Consider the following 23817-nt stretch of genomic DNA (forward strand, 5'->3'; position numbering starts at 1 on the left):
CCAACAAAAAAATAGGCTGATCGCATCACCAGCCACGCAAATATTTTACATAATCTCAGAGACATTACTGTCTACATAGTGGCCTTTATGTTAAGGAAGTGAAACCTACTGAAACAGACATACTGGAATTCATTTGTGGAGCAAAAGACTCTGTCAAGCAGAAATTATTTCAATTTTTTTCTAAAGCAGCTATAATTATCTGTCAGGAGAATGTGCTCGTCACTTTCGAATTACGCTTCATTCTCAGTGACACGTAAGAGAGCGGAGTACTGTGACACCGAATTACACTACTACGTGACAAAATTGCCGCACCACGTGGACAGTCTGTGACAAATGTCACACAGGCACGAAGGAAAATACACGATGGGGTATGCAAATAATTTACTAATTGGCATCACTAGAGAAAGTAGGTGGCAGTAGTGCCACGTACATTCAGTAAATAAGGGAAGATTATGCAGGGTTTTTTATTCGGGTATTACGTACGGACGCGAGTGGCTCGCGGGAGGAGCGTGCCGCACCTCGTCAAAGGAGGGAACACAACACGTCCGCCGGCGCGTGTCAGCATTGGACGGTGGTGGGGCGGGCCTGCCGCTCGCTCGGCAGGTAGGACCGTAGGCGCGCCACCTCATTCGAGTTGGGAAGCGGTCTCGTTCGCGACGAGACGAACGGGCCCCCGGACGGTATGACGACGTGCAGGGTACTGCGTACCGTCGGCACGGGACCATTTCTGGGGCACCGCTCGGCGTGGCGGCAGGGAGAGTAGTGCCCGACGGTGGTATCCTTTGCGAACCGGTTGCGCACTCGAGCATTACGGCAGACGTACCCACGCTGTATTTCTGACGCACTGCTGCCGACGGCCGTGCCCCAGCTCCGAGATCTGCACGACGAGATAAGGCACGGGAGCGCACCTCGCCCGTGCCTACCTAAACAAGGGCGGTATTCGTTCTCCAGATGTGCCACCCGGGGCACGGCACAGTGTGACAGTCTCGATACTCGGAGTCCTCGGGCAGCTCCCACACATCTCTCCGCATTCGCATTACTCCGTTCCTGCGTACGGAGAGCTGCTGCTGCTGCCGAGGACACGCGCACCTTACCTCTACGTCAGTTTACGGTCGCTACTCTCGTGAACGACGATTCACACACCGCGTCCCGCCACGGAGGACACGTGGACGGGAGGAGCTCACACAGTGCCGGGCAGGGACATTCACTGCGGGCTACTCGTCAAAGTGTGTCAGTGACAAACTGTGGCTTGTGCTCACCTACTGTCACTGACAATTGTGGGGATTACTTCTAAATTACTTTATATCGGTGTATCTACATTAGTAGGAAAACATGTCCTTGGATTAAAGCAACGCTGCTCTTCTCGTGTTACTCTCCTTCCGCTTTTTATCTGATACTACGAACGAGGCAGTTACGGAACTTTACCCCTACCTCTATCAGCTAACCGCATCCTGCTCGAGCCGAAATATCCTCGATACATTCGTCAAACTTACGTGGCACTTACATCCCTCGGTCCAAATATTCTGATAAATTGTGGAAGGAGTGGTTAATAAGGTCTCGTTTTACTCAATTTTCAGTGATGCACAGATTCTTGGTTTCCTTTCGTATGTCTGTCAATAACCTTTTACAGAATTTTGCACCAGGATATAAAAGTCTATTCTAAATCCTAAGCAGGAACGCAAAGTCTATATGGAAATTATTTTTGCCTCTGATATTGTGACTGGAGGTTACACAGTTCATGTTACTAACTAAAAATATCATTAGTGTGTACAAGTATTGGCATATAGGTGGAACAGTTTGTAGGGCCCTGAACAGGCTACTGCAAGATGTTCGGTTATCGACACAAATGTGAGTTGAGGCAGATTTGAGGACTGGGGGATTTGACCTCGGGTGTCGAGACAGATGGACAGACTAAAAAATGAAGAGTTACTGAGAGGAGTGGGAGAGAAAAGACAGTTACTAGATGTAATAAAAAGAAGAAAAAGAAATTGGATTGGGCACATATTAAGAAAGAATGACAGACTGATAAAAAGGTTATGTAGAAGGTAAAAGGAAGGAAGGAAGGGAGGAAGGAAGAGATTTCAGATACTGGATGATGTGATGGACGGTATAACATACAGCAGGCTTAAGAAGGAAGCAACAGATCGCAGAAAATGGAGAGGCAAAGGACCTGCTAATATAGCAGAAAACATGATGATGATGTGTAGACAGCGAAAGTTTTAGTAATCACAGGGTGTAGGTCTAGTGCGTAACACACATCTGTCGTAAAGGCGTGTTACAAAAACTTGGATGACTTTTCATGCAGCTCAGCACGTGTTTTGTCGAGAGTTTAACTTATCCCTGAGGGCTCGTGTGCCATCTCCCCACACTGTCGACCTCTGGATGACAAACTCGGCAGTCACTGGTATCAGTACAAAGAAAAGAACTCTAAACAGGGAATCTCATGGTGAGATGCCGGTAACAGTCTCTCTGCCCGAACTCGGTGCCAATGATCTGGACGGACAAACTCTCTCCCGGCAGGACGGTCCGACGAGTGTCACTGGATCTGTCGAGACATGCACTTCCCGGTAGTCTCGACGACAGAAATAGGCAGTGATATTCGCCGGCCCCACAGTTCGTCACATTTATTGGCTACAGACTTTTTTCTTCGGGATTAGCTCCCGTCCAAATGTTTTCGGGAATGCCGTCCGAGATCCGGAAACGAGTTGAAGGAGTGAATATTCCGAGAAGCAGACAATATTTCATCAGAGACACCGTGTGAGGTCACGGACACATCCGACCTCAGATTCTGACGAGGTGTCGGAAACCGAGAATGCGTCACTGTATTGGAAAAATGGCAGTCTGTCTGAAGAGTTTCTCACCTGCTGGCCATTAAAGCTGCAACAGGAAATAACAAAATTTTACTCACTGTGTATATGGAATGCACGTGGAATAGGTAACTAGCTGTATAGCCAATTTAGGTATATGCAGGCCGTGGCAGCAGCAACGACTCTAACCCGGCAAGCCGCCGAGTCGGGGCGGCAGGCGGCGGACGGCGGACGGCGGTGCGTCATTCTGTGGAATCTCAACTCTCGGCCCGAGTTCTCTGCTCTCGGCAACCCGTGTGTGCACACTTTCAGTGGCTGGCAGAACTGGTGAACGTGCCAGACTTCAGTGTACCGGCACTACCCAGTCGGAAGAAACCTCTAAATAATACTTCAAATATCTAACACTGTGTAGACTGATTGTAGCTGCCACTGTTGTTTTTTGTGGTCAGCAGGGCCCACAATGGCTCTACCAGTACGCACTACCCACTCTGCGGACTGCCCCAAAATCCAGAAACTAGCCTGAGAAACTCACCCTATTAAATGGCCAGATTCCTTAATGAGAAACACACTCATCTAGCGACCGGTGGTAGCAAAACCTACCACTGTTCAATAGACGACTGTGTTTCTCATTAAGGAATCTGGCCATTTAATAGGGTGAGTTTCTCAGGCTAGTTTCTGGATTTTGGGGCAGTCCGCAGAGTGGGTAGTGCGTACTGGTAGAGCCATTGTGGGCCCTGCTGACCACAAAAAACAACAGTGGCAGCTAGAATCAGTCTACACAGTATTAGATATTTGAAGTATTATTTAGAGGTTTCTTCTGACCGAGCAGTCGCCGTGTTCCGTAAGTGATCCACCTCGCGTGCCTCGGCAACTGCGGTAAGTGGCTTACCACATTTGCATCTCCACTGCTGACTGCTAAGAAGTGTTGTGGTGAGTTTAAGCTCTCGTACTGACCACAATAACGTGTACTCGTATAGACTTCGAAGTTGTTGCAACTGAGTAGTAAAGATAGCCTGAAATTTATATTCGACCGTGAATATATGTGACCTAAGCTGTGTGAGACAGGATCGTAGGTCACAGAATTTACGAAACTGTCATTCGATGATGATATAGGAATCTGTTTATCGATCGTTGGTACTACTGTGCGCACTGAGACAAAATCTACTGAAGTCTGAGGAAGTCGTCATGTCACGTGATTCTATTCTCACGTTTAAGCTTTGCAATGGGAACTTCGGAGAGGTTTAAGTTTCAAATGCAGGCCTGCATATTGACACCGTTCGAGTTTTTGAACTACTTTTTGAAATTCGAGCAGAGCAAATCAGTATGACGATGGAAAATTATGAAAAGATCTCGAGTAATGTGGGACAAAAATGATCAAATTTTCATAAATTTGGCAAGCACAGCGACTGCGCCACAGTCCGGTAGGGAAACGAACACCGACACCGCACACGCTGTGCGTGACGTGCGCACGGAGAACTCCGACACGGAGCACACCGCAGATACGTACCGGCGGCGACCGACGAGACACGACTTCAGTCGACCCGCCTCACCTCCGACCTGTACGAAAATCCAAACTGAGGGAAAAGTCAGAGAAAGTGTTCAGAATGTTAGCAACAATGTGGGATCAAACATGCCACCAGGCAAGAATCTGAATCAGTAATGGGACCTCACCACATCCTCAGTGATTATGGAAAATGAGAGGCTCAGAATATCTCTAAAGAGAAAAAGAGAGAGATAAACAGCGGATACCACACATGGAAGCCAACAAGAAATGCCAATACTGTACGAAAAAGTAGTACAAATAGTCCGTGAACTAACTGAAAAAGCTATCGAGAACCCAGATATCGAGCAGTAGAGTTCAAATAAACTGGAATCCAAAGACAACACACCTACCAAACAATTGGTGGGAGATCACACCACTTCTGAAAAGAAACAGACAATCGAACAGACCGTGAAAGAGAGAAAGAAGAATCAGTGTGTACCAGAAAGAGACTCGGCCGAGAAGACGGACACAGCATAGGTGACTGGGTAGACGAAATGGAATGCGTAGCAGTGGACGGAGAAGTGACTCTGGTGGTAGACCCGAGATAACGAACTGCACCAGCTCCCAGAGGAAAAATATTGAACGAGCTACAAAACATTTCCCCAAAACCGACTGTAGATGAAGATTACAGTACTGGCACTTACTAATAGCTTTTCACTGGTACAGTGCTTGTACATATCAGTTGTGACTTTAGACATTGAACATTAATGCCTTCTTTTCAGTATTACAAGATAGTCACCCTAAACATAAGCTGAATCACTTCCGAGCACAAACTATGAGCCTTCGTGAGTATTTATACAACTCTGATGCAGATGTTGGGATGTTACGAGAGGTGGACGATACATTTTGACCTGACATCCCTGGATGTGAAGTGCTCAAAAACACCACCCCAGACAGCTCTGTAGGCCCTCGTCTCGTGACCAAAGAGGGTGTGATTGCATCAGACGCGTGACAACTGAAAAATGGCGGAGGGTTGCCGTGCCTTATTAGCGGCATTAGATTTATTAACATCTACACCCTCGCTGTGAACCAAAATGGGGGAACGAACCCAGTTCTCTGAAAATGAGAGCTATATCTCCTGCGGCAACCGGAGGCAATTTTAATTGTGTCTTAAACCGAAAAACTGAAGGCCAAATTTAAATGAATGCACAGTACTCTAAGAAAGTACACGCCATTTAGAAGTGGAGGACACTTGAGAAATAACAAAGGGGGACAAACAATGCCTTCCTTATTGTACAGCTTTCTCGATAGAATCTGTGTGGGGAAGAAACTCGGGGACAGAGTAATGAATATGAGCAATTATTCTTCAGCTCACTGTTTCATTTGAATGACGAGACAGAAAATGTTCCACAGCAGAACTGGGTGGAAATTAAAAATTGAAATTCTCAAGGAGCAAAAGTTATTTGAATGAGTGCAAGAAATATGAGAGGCTATTTGTGACTGACAGCATTCATTTCTGATGGTAATGAAGTGGTGGAGCAACTGTGTCAAACCTTGGTTAATCAGCTGCACGGAGTCTCATAGTTATGAAAGGAATCAGTTACACAAAGAAACTTTCGAATTTTATTTTTGATGCCTTTACGGATTGTACTCTGAAATGTTTCTAACGGAGGAAAATGTCATAGAATTCAAAATGATTAAGTCAAAGTTGTCACTACTTAAGACAAGTGGAAGGAATTAAAATCTGCCCCAGAGACAGTAACAGTAGTTCTGAGGAAATTTAATCACTATTCCATCTCGGAAAAGAGAAATTTCACCCAAGTCAACAATTAATTAACGGATTAAAAAAAGAAAGAAGATGGCAGCTATGTGACAGCTTAGGCTGAATTAAGTGAATATATCATGGAATTGAAATGAATTTGATCCCATTTCCGTCCTGAGCTCTAATTACAAGTTTATGGCCTGTGTTATAGCATCTAGAATACAGAATGTCTCAGAGAAGATCTTCCACAACATCCAGACAGGAGCAGTACCAGGGGGAATGATATTTAAAAAGTCTAGCTGACAGTAAAGATATTGCGTCTTACACCACAATATCACAAACGGAAGCTACAATTTTAGCTTTAGATCGATATAAGGCCTTCGACAGGATTGCTCGCCTCTACTTTGTTCCGAGTACTGAACTGTCCCGTATTTTGTGTAATTTTTATTATCGCCAATGGACAACTTGACCTATAAATACCTCTTGAGAGATCGGTTCGGCAGGGCTGCCCTGTGTTGATGCCGCCCTTCATCGTTGCAATTGAGTCACTAGTCAGAATGATAAATTGCAAAATTCAAGGATTAAATCTGTATTTGAGCATAATTAAATGCACAAGATACCTGTAAAACAAGAGTGGCATCATACGATTGGAGCAAGACTTTTAGAAAGTACTGTACACGAGTACGAAAAATGTTCTAGCTCCGAGCTAAACCTCATAAAAACTACTCTGTCAATCGACACGGGATTCAGAATAGACAAAAACACTCGTTTTGGAGTATGAGAGAATGTAGAACTGGTAGGAATAATAATGAGTTACCCTTTAAAAACAACATCTGGAAACTGAAAGAAACATTTGGCGTGCCAAAAAGCTGTCTACAACACAACAAAAGATGAGTACAGAATTTGATACAGAGGGTAGATTTTGTGAACACCAAAATACTATCGGAAATATGGTACATTGGACAACTAATTCCTGTGGTAGAAAGTGTAATTAGGAAAATAGTAGCTGCACGAGGGTGGTATATCTGGAGGAGTGAAATCTTCTAGGTGAGGCTAAATGTTAAACCCAGTGGGACCTCGGCTAACAAATATCCACCTTTGATACAGAGAATAATACAACTGTAGTGCAAATACACAGACAGTGCACTAGGCATATAAGCTGGACAATATCCGACTACTGATAAATTTGGGGTGAAATACATGACGAGGTTGGGAAACACATCAGGATGTTTCTGCTGGAAAGTAACTGCCTCTGTAGTATGTGGCACACTGTGAGATTGAATGACCAATGGACTATGCCAGCTATTAAATGACAGTGGAAGAGTCAGCTGTACGGAAGTAAAGTATCCCTCTGAGCACTGGAACGTAATTCGAAAGGACATCCACAACAAAGCTCTCGGAACTGACATCAAAATTGGCCCAGTACAAAACAGTAAATGACACAATATCAATGAACGCAAAACTTCGCAGAATACATTTGTCGAAGTCTGAAACAATGTAGAGAGGGTAAACGTATCGAAACCCTACCAGACAGATACACTTGTGGAGAGAATGACAATATACGGGAATGACGCAGAAAGACTCTGGCTACAGTTTGCAGAACAGCACGACAGCATATCACATTAATGTCGGTGCTACAGCCAGATGATAACTACCAATTCACAATCTAGAAAAACACCCGGATAAGATTAGTGGCCGGCCGAATTGGCCGAGCGGTTAAAGGCGCTACAGTCTGGAACCGCAGGACCGCTACGGTCGCAGGTTCGAATCCTGCCTCGGGCATGGATGTATGTGATGTCCTTAGGTTAGTTAGGTTTAAGTAGTTCTAAGTTCTAGGGGACTTATGACCACAGCAGTTGAGTCCCATAGTGCTCAGAGCCATTTGAATCATTTTTTTTAAGATTAGTGGGTCGTAACCCGCATTATTTAACCACCGAGCACGAGGAACGATCGTGTTCGGCCCGTAGGGTGTTCGTCACGACCCGAGCACAGATATTAATGAAAGATGCTCAATATAGATGCGAGTGTGCAAATTTATCTCGACCCTGGAGCTAATGAAAATTTGAGGTGAAAAAAAGAGAAAGATAAGCATAAGAATGTGGCGACTGAAGTTCTTATATTGTCAGTGTCTGAAATTGAGGCGAGGGAAACATTACATCTCGCACTGAGTGAAACAGTAAGAGACTGCTAAGAAAACATTGATGACATGAACTCAGTAGGGCAGTGAAGATGTTTACAAAATTAACATGAAACTTGCTGTACAAAATGAAAAAAGGAGTAATGAAGAGCAACAGAAAACTTTTCAGTATTACAGAAAGTACCTTGGCTTTCCAAGTTCTTTTTTAAGGTGCAATTCAAAACAGCCAGACTGAAGCTACTTTAATGGCACCACCCGCGAAGGTACACCTCCTTAGATTGCTCACTATGTTATGCTAGTTTCCTTAATACTGCCTCCAAATTCAAAATAAATGTCACACATGGAGCCAGTAAGTACCCACATGCACTAACAAAATGTGCATGTAGACCTTCACGTCAAGAGTTTGCACCAACCCTCAGTATATGAGGGCCATTTACCTCACCCGGTAAGCTTCACCACTCGGACCATGCGGGTACATACCTACACCCACACCTCATCACTGACTCATACGCATGTAGCGCTGCTGCGTTTGCCCCGTCAAAGCTGACAGCCAGCGTCGCGTCGTCTGGCCGGGAATCACGAGAGCAGAGCGGGAACACGACATGCGATGCGAGTTGTGTTTGGGTGTTTTGTCGGTATCCGTTTAAAATTAAACTCCAGTTTCTGGTAGTCGTACCGTAACCGCCAACTTTAACATCCTGTGTGAGTGGCGTGTAATTGACACGGACACGAACTGTGCTGTGATATAATTGCCCCAGTCAACTTATTTACTACATGAAGGTAACCAGATGTATTTGGTTCTGTCATCTTGTAACAGTACATATACCACAGTCCTGAAAACGGAGACTTTTAATAAAAATAATTGTCAAATTATTATGCAACAGTTAAAATTCTAGTGCAGAAGAAAAATTCTTCTTGATGAAATTAGCTCTGAAACTGTATATTACAAGTGTATGGACTGTTTTCAGAAATGTGTTTATTAATGTACACAAAAGTATGCACTTTATATTTTGCAAATAAAATTTCAGACAACGTTGCTGACATGTAAGCTTATTAGAAGAGTAAATGTAATAAAGTTTGTACATGTTAATACAGTTAAAAGGGACTTATTTGTGTAATTACATCTAGTGTTACCCCAACTGTAGTGCTGGCTAAAATACTTCTCATTACAAGAGATTCATCGTAGTATGAGAGTTACATAGTTTTTCCAGTGGAACACTTAGCTTTGAACCGTCAAATCTTCTCCACCGATAAAGTCCATTAGGGGATGTATATTGCAGATTTGCCCCGATTTTGGACGTGATGAAAACTCAGACATTAATATAATATTTTCTGACACACTGATATACCCTTTTGACATCACGTGTATTTTCCGTAAGCACGTACAAAATGTTCACACGTAAACTGTCTTTTACCGACACGTCTGACAGAAAGGCTTCGCTACATTACGTTGGCCGAACTGCAACTGACTTAAAGTTTTGCACTGGCCAATATATACCCTAATCTTAAAAATCTATGTTCTTTGGTCTGTTGTCAAGAACAGTTTCATTTACTGATTTATAATGAAAAGTTAATGATTTATAACATACTGTTAGTATGGTTTTAAAGACAATAAATGATGGTTCATTCTGAGTAAATTTCTAAATATTGTTCTTTTGACTATTGTGTCATAATACACATTGGAAACTTCTTCCAGCAATGTGTTACTTGTAGCCTATCTAAGGGGATGGTACATTTTATTTTTAACATTGGATACTGACAACTCTTGAAGTCCTCTGCAGGTACTGTCTGACAGAAAATTTGTGCTGAAACCTCCAGAATCAGTGACCCTCTATAATCCTGTTAAAACTGTTTATAGCTGCATTACGAAGCTGTAAATTGTCAGTACTAGTAGCTTGCGTCTTTCCTGATTCACTGTTGTGTCTGCCCTATCAGAAAGCTGTTCACCACAGGGCCAGAGCTTAACTCAGTTGCTTGCACATATATAGCCGCCCCCTCCTTCTTCTACAATACTACGCTATTCAGTTTCTGTCATTTCCGTAAGACAATGTCGTACATTTAGATTTAGTTCCTCCGATGGTAAGTAACACATCGGGCAACAAATTTCCTCTGACAAACTCGATCAGCTGCCAGTTTTTCAAATTCCTCCCAGTTTACATCTTCACATTGGAGGTTCTTCACAAAATTTCATCTTCACGTTTTAAGAGGTCTTCCCCTACCTCCATATCCACCCCCCCCCCTCCCCATTCATTTCCACGACATTGCCGATTTGGAGTTCTCCTGTCTTTCGTACATAAAATGTTCCCATCGAGCTTCAGTCTTTTAGTGAAAGTTTCGCGCATGATGTGTCGACCACTTATTCTCGACACTTGTTCGGTCAAAATGTGGTCGCGTTAACTGGTCTTCAAAATTTGCCTCGAACATTGTCGGTGAAAGTGTTTGACTCGTCGTCGCACATGTGTACGTGGCAACGGGCAGGACGACAGAAGAACACGCACTTTGTTGTTATTGTTGTTGTGGTCTTCAGTCCTGAGACTGGTTTGATGCAGCTCTCCATGCTACTCTATCCTGTGCAAATTTCTTCATCTCCCAGTACCTACTGCATCCTTCTCTTGGTCTCCCTCTACGATTTTTACCCTCCACGCTGCCCTCCAATGCTAAATTTGTGATCCCTTGATGCCTCAGAACATGTCCTACCAACCGATCCCTTCTTCTAGTCAAGTTGTGCCACAAACTTCTCTTCTCCCCAATCCTATTCAATACCTCCTCATTAGTTACGTGATCTACCCACCTTATCTTCAGCATTCTTCTGTAGCACCACATTTCGAAAGCTTCTATTCTCTTCCTGTCCAAACTAGTTATCGTCCATGTTTCACTTCCATACATGGCTACACTCCATACAAATACTTTCAGAAACGACTTCCTGACACTTAAATCTATACACTTAAATCTACACGCACTTACAGATCCTAATTGCCATACAGGTTGTATGTGTCACAAGCCTGCAGAAGCTCCCTCAGCTCTGTTAGCGACGTCTGCACGTACGTTACCATTATTACATATGCGGCCTCCGAGTTACTGAAGACATTTGACGTCTCGTAGTACCTTCTGTCGCATTGTAATTCGGATGTAAATGTTGCCACTTATTGCACCACTGTCTGCCTTATCGACAATTATTATTAGCCGAGCAGATATGACCATTATGTCCACCTCGGTGGTCGTTAGTTGTAAACGTTTGTGGTGTTTCTGCCAGAAGAACAGAGACATCGGCAAAATTCAGATCCGCAAGCCTAGATAGCTCATTGGAGCATATGGCCGTGGAGGAGTTGTCTGTAGTTTTTCTCATTACAAATCTGTGACCGACACGAGAACAAACGGTGGCAAAATGCTAAAGAATGCTAAAGAAAGGAGTGTTCCCTTCCACTGCACTTCTACAGCAACTCGAGTCTAGACACAGTTTCTGAAAACATCAGCAAAATGATGAGGAATTCCATGTAGACTTACAGTATTCCACACTGAGAATCAGTATGTACTATCAAAACCCTTTTTAAAATTTACAAGATTTATGTGCCGTGGACATCTGCAACCTGTACAATATTCTATTTTGTAGAACAAACATTTATTCGGAGCAGGATCTCCCGTACCAAAAGCCGGTCTGTTCGACTCGTAGTTGACAATCTGCTGCTGTTTGTAGCCTTTCTAGAAGAGGGAGGCAAGATACATTGGCTGGCACGGACACAAGTGCGATGCCCCTCCAGTTTGTACACTCCGTCAGACTTTCTGTCTTTGGAAGTTTAACATTGGTGGCACATGTCCAGTCTTCTGGAATGTGCCTCATTTGCCAACAGGCATTGCATAGTTTAGTAAGTTGACAAATTAGGACTGGACCTCCACATTTCAGAATTTCGGTTGTGATTTCGTCCAGACTATCTGCTTTATTGTTTGTAAGTGTTTTGATTCCATACGTCTGCTTCTGTGATACGATTGGATTTTGCATTTTTAGCAGGGAAGATCAGTTTGGATTCCGTAGAAATGTTGGAACACATGAGGCAATACTGACCCTACGACATATCTTAGAAGAAAGATTAAGAAAAGGCAAACCTACGTTTCTAGCATTTGTAGACATAGAGAAAGCTTTGACAATGTTGATTGGAATACTCTCTTTCAAATTCTGAAGGTGGCAGGCGTAAAATACAGGGAGCGAAAGGCTATTTACAATTTGTACAGAAACCAGATGCCAGTTATAAGAGTCGAGGGGTACGAAAGGGAAGCAGTGGTTGGGAAGGGAGTTAGACAGTGTTGTAGCCTCTCCCCGATGTTATTCAATCTGTATATTGAGCAAGCAGTAAAGGAAACAAAAGAAAAATTTGGAGTAGGTATTAAAATTCATGGAGAAGAAATAAAAACTTTGAGGTTCGCCGATGACATTGTAATTCTGTCAGAGACAGCAAAGGACCTGGTAGAGCAATTGAACGGAATGCACAGTGTCTTGAAAGGAGGGTATAAGATAAAGATCGACAAAAGCAAAACGGGGATAATGGAATGTAGTCGAATTAAGTCGGGTGATACTGTGGGAATTAGATTAATAAATGAGACACTTAAAGTAGTAAAGGAGTTTTGGTATTTGGGAGCAAAATAACTGATGATGGTCGAAGTAGAGAGGATATAAAATGTAGACTGGCAATGGCAAGGAAAGCGTTTCTGAAGAACAAAAATTTGTTATCGTCGAGTATAGATTTAAGTGTCAGGAAGTCGTTTCTGAAAGTATTTGTATGGAGTGTAGCCGTGTATGGAAGTGAAACATGGACGATAAGCAGTTTGGACAAGAAGAGAATAGAAGCTTTCGAAATGTGGTGCTACAGAAGAATGCTGAAGATAAGGTGGGTAGATCACGTAACTAATGAGGAGGTATTGAATAGGATTGGGGAGAAGAGAAGTTTGTGGCACAACTTGACTAGAAGAAGGGATCGGTTGGTAGGACATGTTTTGAGGCATCAAGGGATCACAAATTTAGCATTGGAGGGCAGTGTGGAGGGTAATAATCGTAGAGGGAGACCAAGAGATGAATACACTAAGCAGATTCAGAAGGATGTAGGTTGCAGTAGGTACTGGGAGATGAATAAGCTTGCACAGGATAGAGTAGCATGGAGAGCTGCATCAAACCAGTCTCAGGACTGAAGACTACAACAACAACAACAACAACAACAACATCAGCTCATTTTCAAAGTTTTAAGCATTAAATGAATTGTGCTGGCTTAAGATTCCTTTGCAGTGCTCAACCAATTGGGCAGATCATTCGTCTTATGTGAGTAGGGGTCTCCAGTGTCATTTCACGAGGCAACATTTCGCACCTCTCTACCTTTCCATTCGAACCACTCTCTTTTTGTCGGCGCTACGGCTGCTTTCGATTTGGCAGTCTAACACGGAATATTTCATCTAGCTACTTCAAACTCTTCTCGATCTTTAGCTCGTTTTAACACCTGTCTCTCTTCTATCGGATGCCGAGTACGAACTCTCTCTCCCAGTTGTCGAGTTTTCCCTTCGTCACGTGCACTCGCGGAATCCCTTAATTTGTACCACTGTATTTCGGTGTCATCGAGCCAGTCTCGGCCTAGAGTCAGTTTTAAGGCTGAATACGAAATTAATTTTCTATTTCTCATCTTTTAGCTTTGCCGCACCAAACAGTTACTTACGTCATCGGTGTTGGTGCAATTTGAGCTTCACTTTTGAGTCCACTAGGACCGAGGAATGGTGTGAGCCAGTAGCCACAAAATGGTACGCTCATTTATCTTACAAATACGACTTCTGTCAGCAATTTATACAAATGTAATCAATTTAATTTAGAATATTTCCGTCAGACGAATGCCAGATCTTCTTATGTATCATTACAAAGTCCATGAAGGCTGCAGAATAACCTGAAATGTTGACCGTTATAATTCGTGCACTGTGCTGTTGTTAAGGGACCGACAGCACGCTTCAGCCAATGCCGTCACATTCGTATCTGTTACAGGAAGTGTGACATTATGTCCGGGTATCCATTACGTACATTGCGCAGCTGCTCATAAAAAGCAGCCTCGACTTGATCGTTTGAATATTCTGTTGGTGCTCAGACCTGTACACAGCTGTACCGGTGTGAGTATAATGAAAGTACACACTGATGACTCGATCATTAACTATATTCCACCTAATAGGAGCATTAGCCGCCTTTCGACTAATGAGGCACCTCTCGAGTGCGAGGTTGCAAGTTCAGTCCCTAGCATGTCACGTTAACAATTACGACAGGACAAATATTAGCTGCTAATGGCTCACTGTGTGCCTCACGAGGGCAACAGATCGACCTACTGTAGGATGTACGTATTACACTTCACAAAGATGGACATCGTCAACATTTGAAAAATGTTCAGAACAGACAATTAACTTGCACCGTAAACACCGAATGAAAAATGGTGCACCACAATGATCACAAACCGTGTGGGATGTTCAGCTATGTATCCACTCTTACAGAATACCTACAAAATCGTATGAAATGTGATGGCATGCAATCGAATGCAAAACAATCTGTCACAGAGCGTATTGTGAAATTGTTTACCCTTTAAGGGATAGTTGTAGATAGTGCGATAATATGTTTCGTAGGCGTGAAAAACACAAATATCCGCAGGCTGAATTTGTCCGGGACTTCCAGCTGCTACGAACTGTAATGTCGCACACGTTTCGGGAGGGATAGCGTACTCTAAAGGAGCACTACTTTTATACACAGACCACGAATTGAGCAAGAGCAAGTTATTTGGACCAGCTGTTGGCCAAAAGCAATGTTCGTGCCGTAGTTGAAGTTGTATTATAACCATTCTCCCACTCCTGCTTGCAGTGACCTAAATATTCCCTACATCCCTTTGCAAGATCACACATACGAGAAAGAATTGTAGGGGACAAATCACCTACAACTTCTCAAAGCACAACAAATAACCTTCCAGCTAATTTACCACCGAGATTAACTGTCAGCATAATTGTATAAATTAGTTGATCTCAGTACAATTCTCTCGGTACCTCTAATTTCCACGGTACCTTTCATATGTGTTTCCTCTTTGAATCCTAATATGCTGGAGTTGAAAGCAAATTCCTTACTGATTCCACAGTTTACTGTACATCTTCTGATTTTGTAGTTCTGTTTGAAGTTATGCAGCCATCCACTGCTCCTCTTAAAATCACTGCAATCTATGTCGCACACAATTTGACGTGCATAACGTAATAGGTCACTGTCGCGCACATTCTGTAAATTATAAGGAGCATCCTCGAAACGTGCAAAAACAAGTTTTTGTAACAAGTCCACCTTTTCTCCCCTCGACTATTCGTATTTTTTCTTATGCACTACACGCTCATATTACTACGGATTTATTTGAAATCTATTCGTAATTGTGTTTTTAATACGCTGCAGATGATCTTCCGTGTACGTAATTACATTTAGTACCTACTCCTCGGACAACAATTGTCCCCTATTACGTTCCACCGGACACAGGATTTGCGGCTCCCCTTCTACGTGTCTCGACACCTGTTTCCGTATCACTTTCACTCGTCGAGCACATATCGTCGTCATTGTACTCTTCACGTGTATTGCCTTCAGAGTCGAATGTATGTGACACCACACACTCCACTTACTCACCTCGCAGAAATGCTCGTCTTTCATCTGCCACTTCTTTCTCCCTTTGCAAAATTCCTCGGGTTCCTCTCTGACGAAATGCCAACTTCGGCATCTGTCGTTGTAGATGTAATGCAAAGTATGCTGTGTTTATCGTTGCCATTGCTCTGCTGTTGCCTTACTCACCGACTGAGCAGTCTGACTGCCGTCCACAGCCTCGTGTTTTGCTCACCGTCTGATACCTCCAGTCCCACCCCGGTCGTTCGGCAGATAATACGCGGGTCGTCGAGTACCGAAGACACCGTCGGCCTTTTCCGACCTCACACTCTAGGGACTCCTCGTAAGTACTCGTCAGACACTGTCCTCGTATCGATCGGAACTCCCGCAAGTAAAGGACTGTTTTACTGTCGTCATCAACTCGATCGCTACCCGTCTGTCGAACTTCACAAAAGACCGGTAAATTTGTGGAGTTATTGTGTGAGCTGGCGCGTTTGATTTGAGGATTGCATATTCCGAGTTCCGAGCTGGGTGATAATTTTTACAATAAACACTGAATTCTGTTTCATAGGTGGCCGGATACTCGTTTGTGTTATTCTCGGATTATTCGAGTCAAAGTCACTGTCACCTCCGTGCCAAGATCTACATTCACATTCAGTTTGCAAATTGTCGTGTTTGGTTCGGTTCATTTTGTTCCTTATTTCTGTAGCGGTAAAATGTTTTGTGGAGTCTGTTTGCTAACGCGATGCCTACCCCCTGCCCCCTCCTTTCTCATCCGGGCTGGGGAACAGCAGTCTAATACGTACATCAGATGTTTGGCAGTCCACACATCATTTTATTTTCCTGTGTGGATATGAGAGGTTTATCCTTTTTATTTATAAAGCTTCCGAGGTTTCGACGGAAGACGCTGCGTGCACGTTGTTTAATATCCGTCACTGTGTTTGACCTGCAGTATTTTGTTTTACTGTTAGCTGTTTCAACCATAACTATAGTTAATCTACAGTTTTGGGTTTCAGATGTGTTTACCCTAGAAAAAGCCTTCACAGCACCTTCACAACTGGAAAAATTGCAATATTGTTGTCAGCTCTGTGTGTCATGTTAACGGCTTTTCTGTAGATTTTAATTAAAAGCATTACAAGTTTTAGGAGGGTCAGGGTGTTTCTGTCTATTTTACCAACCATTCAGTGTATCTCCAGCCCCTGACAACTTTATATCATAACATGTGTGTTGTTTTATAAACCAATTCTTACTCCATATATCACAATTTTTCCCTCTCATTACAATGGCAAAGCTGACCAAAATTAATAAAATGTTACCTTCGAAGTTCGAAACACAAAACTGATGCTCAGACTGTCTGAAGACGAAGGGAATTTGTGCGTGCTTGACAAAACACTTGACCAGGGATGCTTGTCAAGCTTGCAATTACGTGTGTACTTTTAGTTGTCTTTTTTCAGAGATCGTATACCACGAAGCTTCCTCCCCATCAATACCTCGATTACTAGGCAGGTATTTACCCAGCACACAGGCAACTATTCTTCTAAACAACTCGAGCCAGTTTTACATGTTCCTGCCTAGAGCTGAATGTGTATGCTTCTTCTTCTTCTTCGGCCGTGCTTCTTCTTCAGTCAGTCAGAGAGAGAGAGAGAGAGAGAGAGAGAGAGAGAGAGAGAGAGAGAGAGAGAGAGAGAGAGTATGTTTCCTCACTGGCAATTGTTTATCAGTAACATTATGACTCAGTGACTAATTTTCTTTTAAAAAAAGGGAGAAATGTGTTACATTGACTATCACTCTTTCATTATAAAAAGCTACATTGTCTTTACTTTTGGGCAATGTGACAATATGTATTCATACTGTTCACTAACATTAGTGGCAAATGATAAAATAACATTTTACAAATATGCAGAGCAAGAAATAGGTATGTGAACAATTAATATCTACAGTCTTTTACAAAATGTATATAAACCATTTTTCTAACTTACTCAAATTGTCGGAGGAAGAAAGGGTCGTATTAACGGAGACTGGAGTAGAGTCCGTGGCAGTGCGAGTATTAGCGTCACCTGCAGACGCGGCCACACTGAGGAGACACAAAAGGCCCACGGGGATGCGGTACATGTTTGTAGAGTGTGTCTGACTGGGGCCTACATCCTCTCCTGCTGTGGCGCACATCACAGGTGTCGACGCCTGTCTGGGCAGCTGATAAGATTCGTACGAGATAGTGACAGGACGACGCAGGGGGGTGATAAGGCGGGGAGAGATAACGTGGCTGCAGCCTTATGTATCTTCACTGCGTACCGTGTAGTGGGATTAATGGCAGTGCGTGTGGCTTTCGTTTGAGCTTACGAGTCACGTTTTCCTATTGCTCGACAGATAATACGTTACGGACATTAATTCTTTGGGACTTTGTGTTCCGTAAATCCACTTGTGAAGGAAAACCTTTAAGACTTTGTAATGAGTCAAAAGTATGCAGGAGTAGCCACTGCTGGGTGCTTATGAAAAGTATACCGACAACAAAATGTGACTAGCACCAATCTGCTCAAATTGATAACTATGGCAATTACTTCGTACTGTCAAATGACGTGAAATTGACAGAAAAGCTCAAAAAACGTATTATTAAATAACAACCACATTGGTGATGAAAATTATTTTCTTTTAGTTATCATAACTTCCCCCATGAACCATGGACCTCGCCGTTGGTGGGGAGGCTTGCGTGCCTCAGCGATACAGATGGCCGTACCGTAGGTGCAACCACAACGGAGGGGTATCTGTTGAGAGGCCAGACAGACGTGTGGTTCCTGAAGAGGGGCAGCAGCCTTTTCAGTAGTTGCAGGGGCAACAGTCTGGATGATTGACTGATCTGGCCTTGTAACATTAACCAAAACGGCCTTGCTGTGCTGGTACTGCGAACGGCTGAAAGCAAGGGGCAACTACAGCCGTAATTTTTCCCGAGGACATGCAGCTTTACTGTATGATTAAATGATGATGGCGTCCTCTTGGGTAAAATATTCCGGAGGTAAAATAGTCCCCCATTCGGATCTCCGGGCGGGGACTACTCAAGAGGACGTCGTTATCAGGAGAAAGAAAACTGGCATTCTACGGATCGGAGCGTGGAATGTCAGATCCCTTAATCGGGCAGGTAGGTTAGAAAATTTAAAAAGGGAAATGGATAGGTTAAAGTTAGATATAGTCGGAATTAGTGAATTTCGGTGGCAGGAGGAACAAGACTTTTGGTCAGGTGATTACAGGGTTATAAATACAAAATCTAATAGGGGTAATGCAGGAGTAGGTTTAATAATGAATAAAAAAATAGGAGTACGGGTTAGCTACTACAAACAGCATAGTGAACGCATTATTGTGGCCAAGATAGACACAAAGCCCATGCCTACTACAGTAGTACAAGTTTATATGCCAACTAGCTCTGCAGATGATGAAGAAATTGATGAAATGTATGACGAGATAAAAGCAATTATTCAGGTAGTGAAGGGAGACGAAAATTTAATAGTCATGGGTGACTGGAATTCGTCAGTAGGAAAAGGGAGAGAAGGAAACATAGTAGGTGAATATGGATTGGGGGGAAGAAATGAAAGAGGAAGCCGCCTTGTAGAATTTTGCACAGAGCATAACTTAATCATACCTAACACTTGGTTCAAGAATCATAAAAGAAGGTTGTATACCTGGAAGAATCCTGGAGATACTAAAAGGTATCAGATAGATTATATAACGGTAAGACAGAGATTTAGGAACCAGGTTTTAAATTGTAAGACATTTCCAGGGGCAGATGTGGATTCTGACAACAATCTATTGGTTATGAACTGCAGATTGAAATTGAAGAAACTGCAAAAAGGTGGGAATTTAAGAAGATGGGACCTGGATAAACTGAAAGAACCAGAGGTTGTACAGAGCTTCAGGGAGAGCATAAGGGAACAATTGACAGGAATGGGGGAAAAAAATACAGTAGAAGAATGGGTAGCTCTGAGGGATGAAGTAGTGAAGGCAGCTGAGGATCAAGTAGGTAAAAAGACGAGGGCTAGTAGAAATCCTTGGGTAACAGAAGAAATATTGCATTTAATTGATGAAAGGAGAAAATATAAAAATGCAGTAAATGAAGCAGGCAAAAAGGAATACAAACGTCTCAAAAATGAGATCGACAGGAAGTGCAAAATGGCTAAGCAGGCATGGCTAGAGGACAAATGTAAGGATGTAGAGGCTTGTCTCACTTGGGGTAAGATAGATACTGCCTACATGAAAATTAAAGAGACCTTTGGAGAGAAGAGAACCACTTGTATGAATATCAACAGCTCAGATGGCAACCCAGTTCTAAGCAAAGAAGGGAAGGCAGAAAGGTGGAAGGACTATATAGAGGGTTTATACAAGGGCGATGTACTTGAGGACAATATTACGGAAATGGAAGAGGATGTAGATGAAGATGAAATGGGAGATAAGATACTGCGTGAAGAGTTTGACAGAGCACTGAAAGACCTGAGTCGAAACAAGGCCCCGGGAGTAGACAACATTCCATTAGAACTACTGATGGCCTTGGGAGAGCCAGTCATGACAAAACTCTACCATCTGGTGAGCAAGATGTATGAGACAGGCGAAATACCCACAGACTTCAAGAAGAATATAATAATTCCAATCCCAAAGAAAGCAGGTGTTGACAGATGTGAAAATTACCGAACTATCAGTTTAATAAGTCACAGCTGCAAAATACTAACGCGAATTCTTTACAGACGAATGGAAAAACTGGTAGAAGCGGACCTCGGGGAAGATCAGTTTGGATTCTGTAGAAATGTTGGAACACGTGAGGCAATATTAACCTTACGACTTATCTTAGAAGAAAGATTAAGAAAAGGCAAACCTACGTTTCTAGCATTTGTAGACTTAGAGAAAGCTTTTGACAACGTTAACTGGAATACTCTCTTTCAAATTCTGAAGGTGGCAGGGGTAAAATACAAGGAGCGAAAGGCTGTTTACAATTTGTACAGAAACCAGATGGCAGTTATAAGAGTCGAGGGGCATGAAAGGGAAGCAGTGGTTGGGAAAGGAGTGAGACAGGGATGTAGCCTCTCCCCGATGTTATTCAATCTGTATATTGAGCAAGCAGTAAAGGAAACAAAAGAAAAATTCGGAGTAGGTATTAAAATTCATGGAGAAGAAGTAAAAACTTTGAGGTTCGCCGATGACGTTGTAATTCTGTCAGAGACAGCAAAGGACGTGGAAGAGCAGTTGAACGGAATGGACAGTGTCTTGAAAGGAGGATATAAGATGAACATCAACAAAAGCAAAACGAGGATAATGGAATGTAGTCAAATTAAATCGGGTGATGCTGAGGGGATTAGATTAGGAAATGAGACACTTAAAGTAGTAAAGGAGTTTTGCTATTTAGGGAATAAAATAACTGATGATGGTCGAAGTAGAGAGGATATAAAATGTAGACTGGCAATGGCAAGGAAATCGTTTCTGAAGAAGAGAAATTTGTTAACATCTAGTATAGATTTAAGTGTCAGGAAGTCGTTTCTGAAAGTATTTGTATGGAGTGTAGCCATGTATGGAAGTGAAACATGGACGATAACCAGTTTGAACAAGAAGAGAATAGAAGCTTTCGAAATGTGGTGTTACAGAAGAATGCTGAAGATAAGGTGGGTAGATCACGTAACTAATGAGGAGGTATTGAATAGGATTGGGGAGAAGAGAAGTTTGTGGCACAACTTGAAGAAGGGATCGGTTGGTAGGACATGTTTTAAGGCATCAAGGGATCACAAATTTAGCATTGGAGGACAGCGTGGAGGGTAAAAATCGTAGAGGGAGACCAAGAGATCAATACACTAAGCAGATTCAGAAGGATGTAGGTTGCAGTAGGTACTGGGAGATGAAGAAGCTTGCACAGGATAGAGTAGCATGGAGAGCTGCATCAAACCAGTCTCAGGACTGAGGACCACAACAACAACAACATCATAACTATTGTTCAAAAGTTCTTAATTTGTGGCAATGGCTAATTGTACAGTGTTCAAAACCTCTGTCTAAATGCTGATCGTTTTCGGAAGGGCTGATTTTTTTAACTTTTTTAATGAGCTAAAACTTTTTTGTATGTCATGCATTGGTCCTTGAAATAAACAACTAGAGCAAAGGCAAAGGTTAATCCATTTTACTTACATATTTATAGACACATAAATAAAACTTTGTAATTTCTTGGTGGAATTCTACATCTACATCTACATTTATACTCCGCAAGCCACCCAACGGTGTGTGGCGGAGGGCACTTTACGTGCCACTGTCATTACCTCCCTTTCCTGTTCCAGTCGCGTATGGTTCGCGGGAAGAACGACTGTCTGAAAGCCTCCGTGCGCGCTCTAATCTCTCTAATTTTACATTCGTGATCTCCTCGGGAGGTATAAGTAGGGGGAAGCAATATATTCGATACCTCATCCAGAAACGCACCCTCTCATAACCTGGCGAGCAAGCTACACCGCGATGCAGAGCGCCTCTCTTCCAGAGTCTGCCATTTGAGTTTGCTAAACATCTCCGTAACGCTATCACGGTTACCAAATAACCCTGTGACGAAACGCGCCGCTCTTCTTTGGATCTTCTCTATCTCCTCCGTCAACCCGATCTGGTACGGATCCCACACTGATGAGCAATACTCAAGTATAGGTCGAACGAGTGTTTTGTAAGCCACCTCCTTTGTTGATGGACTACATTTTCTAAGCACTCTCCCAATGAATCTCAACCTGGTACCCGCCTTACCGACAATTAATTTTATATGATCATTCCACTTCAAATCGTTCCGCACGCATACTCCCAGATATTTTACAGAAGTAACTGCTACCAGTGTTTGTTCCGCTATCATGTAATCATACAATAAAGGCTCCTTCTTTCTATGTATTCGCAATACATTACATTTGTCTATGTTAAGGGTCAGTTGCCACTCCCTGCACCAAGTGCCTATCCGCTGCAGATCTTCCTGCATTTCGCTACAATTTTCTAATGCTGCAACTTCTCTGTATACTACAGCATCATCCGCGAAAAGTCGCATGGAACTTCCGACACTATCTACTAGGTCATTTATATATATTGTGAAAAGCAATGGTCCCATAACACTCCCCTGTGGCACGCCAGAGGTTACTTTAACGTCTGTAGACGTCTCTCCATTGATAACAACATGCTGTGTTCTGTTTGCTAAAAACTCTTCAATCCAGCCACACAGCTGGTCTGATATTCCGTAGGCTCTTACTTTATTTATCAGGCGACAGTGCGGAACTGTATCGAACGCCTTCCGGAAGTCAAGAAAAATAGCATCTACCTGGGAGCCTGTATCTAATATTTTCTGGGTCTCATGAACAAATAACGCGAGTTGGGTCTCACACGATCGCTGTTTCCGGAATCCATGTTGATTCCTACATAGTAGATTCTGGGTTTCCAAAAACGACATGATACTCGAGCAAAAAACATGTTCTAAAATTCTACAACAGATCGACGTCAGAGATATAGGTCTATAGTTTTGCGCATCTGCTCGACGACCCTTCTTGAAGACTGGAACTACCTGTGCTTTTATCCAATCATTTGGAACCTTCCGTTCCTGTAGAGACTTGCTGTACACGGCTGTTAGAAGGGGGGCAAGTTCTTTCGCGTACTCTGTGTAGAATCGAACTGGTATCCCGTCAGGTCCAGTGGACTTTCCTCTGTTGAGTGATTCCAGTTGCTTTTCTATTCCTTGGACACTTATTTCGATGTCAGCCATTTTTCCGTTTGTGCGAGGATTTAGAGAAGGAACTGCAGTGCGGTCTTCCTCTGTGAAACAGCTTTGGAAAAAGGTGTTTAGTATTTCAGCTTAACGCGTGTCATCCTCTGTTTCAATGCCATCATCATCCCGGAGTGTCTGGATATGCTGTTTCGAGCCACTTACTGATTTAACGTAAGACCAGAACTTCCTAGGATTTTCTGTTAAGTCGGTACATAGAATTTTACTTTCGAATTCACTGAACGCTTCTCGCATAGCCCTCC

The 23817-nt window shown here is 42.9% G+C and overlaps 1 protein-coding gene across 1 annotated transcript in view; it reads right to left on the bottom strand.

Moving 5' to 3' along the window:
* LOC126214847 (sterile alpha motif domain-containing protein 1-like) overlaps window positions 1-17995 on the bottom strand; it is a 91297-nt gene extending 73302 nt beyond the window's left edge. The window contains exon 1 of the mRNA XM_049941483.1: window positions 17799-17995. Within this exon, the coding sequence (XP_049797440.1) occupies window positions 17799-17985 (187 nt within the window). The 5' untranslated portion in view covers window positions 17986-17995. The remainder of the gene's footprint in view (window positions 1-17798) is intronic.
* Window positions 17996-23817: the final 5822 nt, after the last annotated feature.

This window comes from Schistocerca nitens, chromosome 12, assembly GCF_023898315.1.
Source record: "Schistocerca nitens isolate TAMUIC-IGC-003100 chromosome 12, iqSchNite1.1, whole genome shotgun sequence".
NCBI lineage: Eukaryota > Metazoa > Arthropoda > Insecta > Orthoptera > Acrididae > Schistocerca > Schistocerca nitens.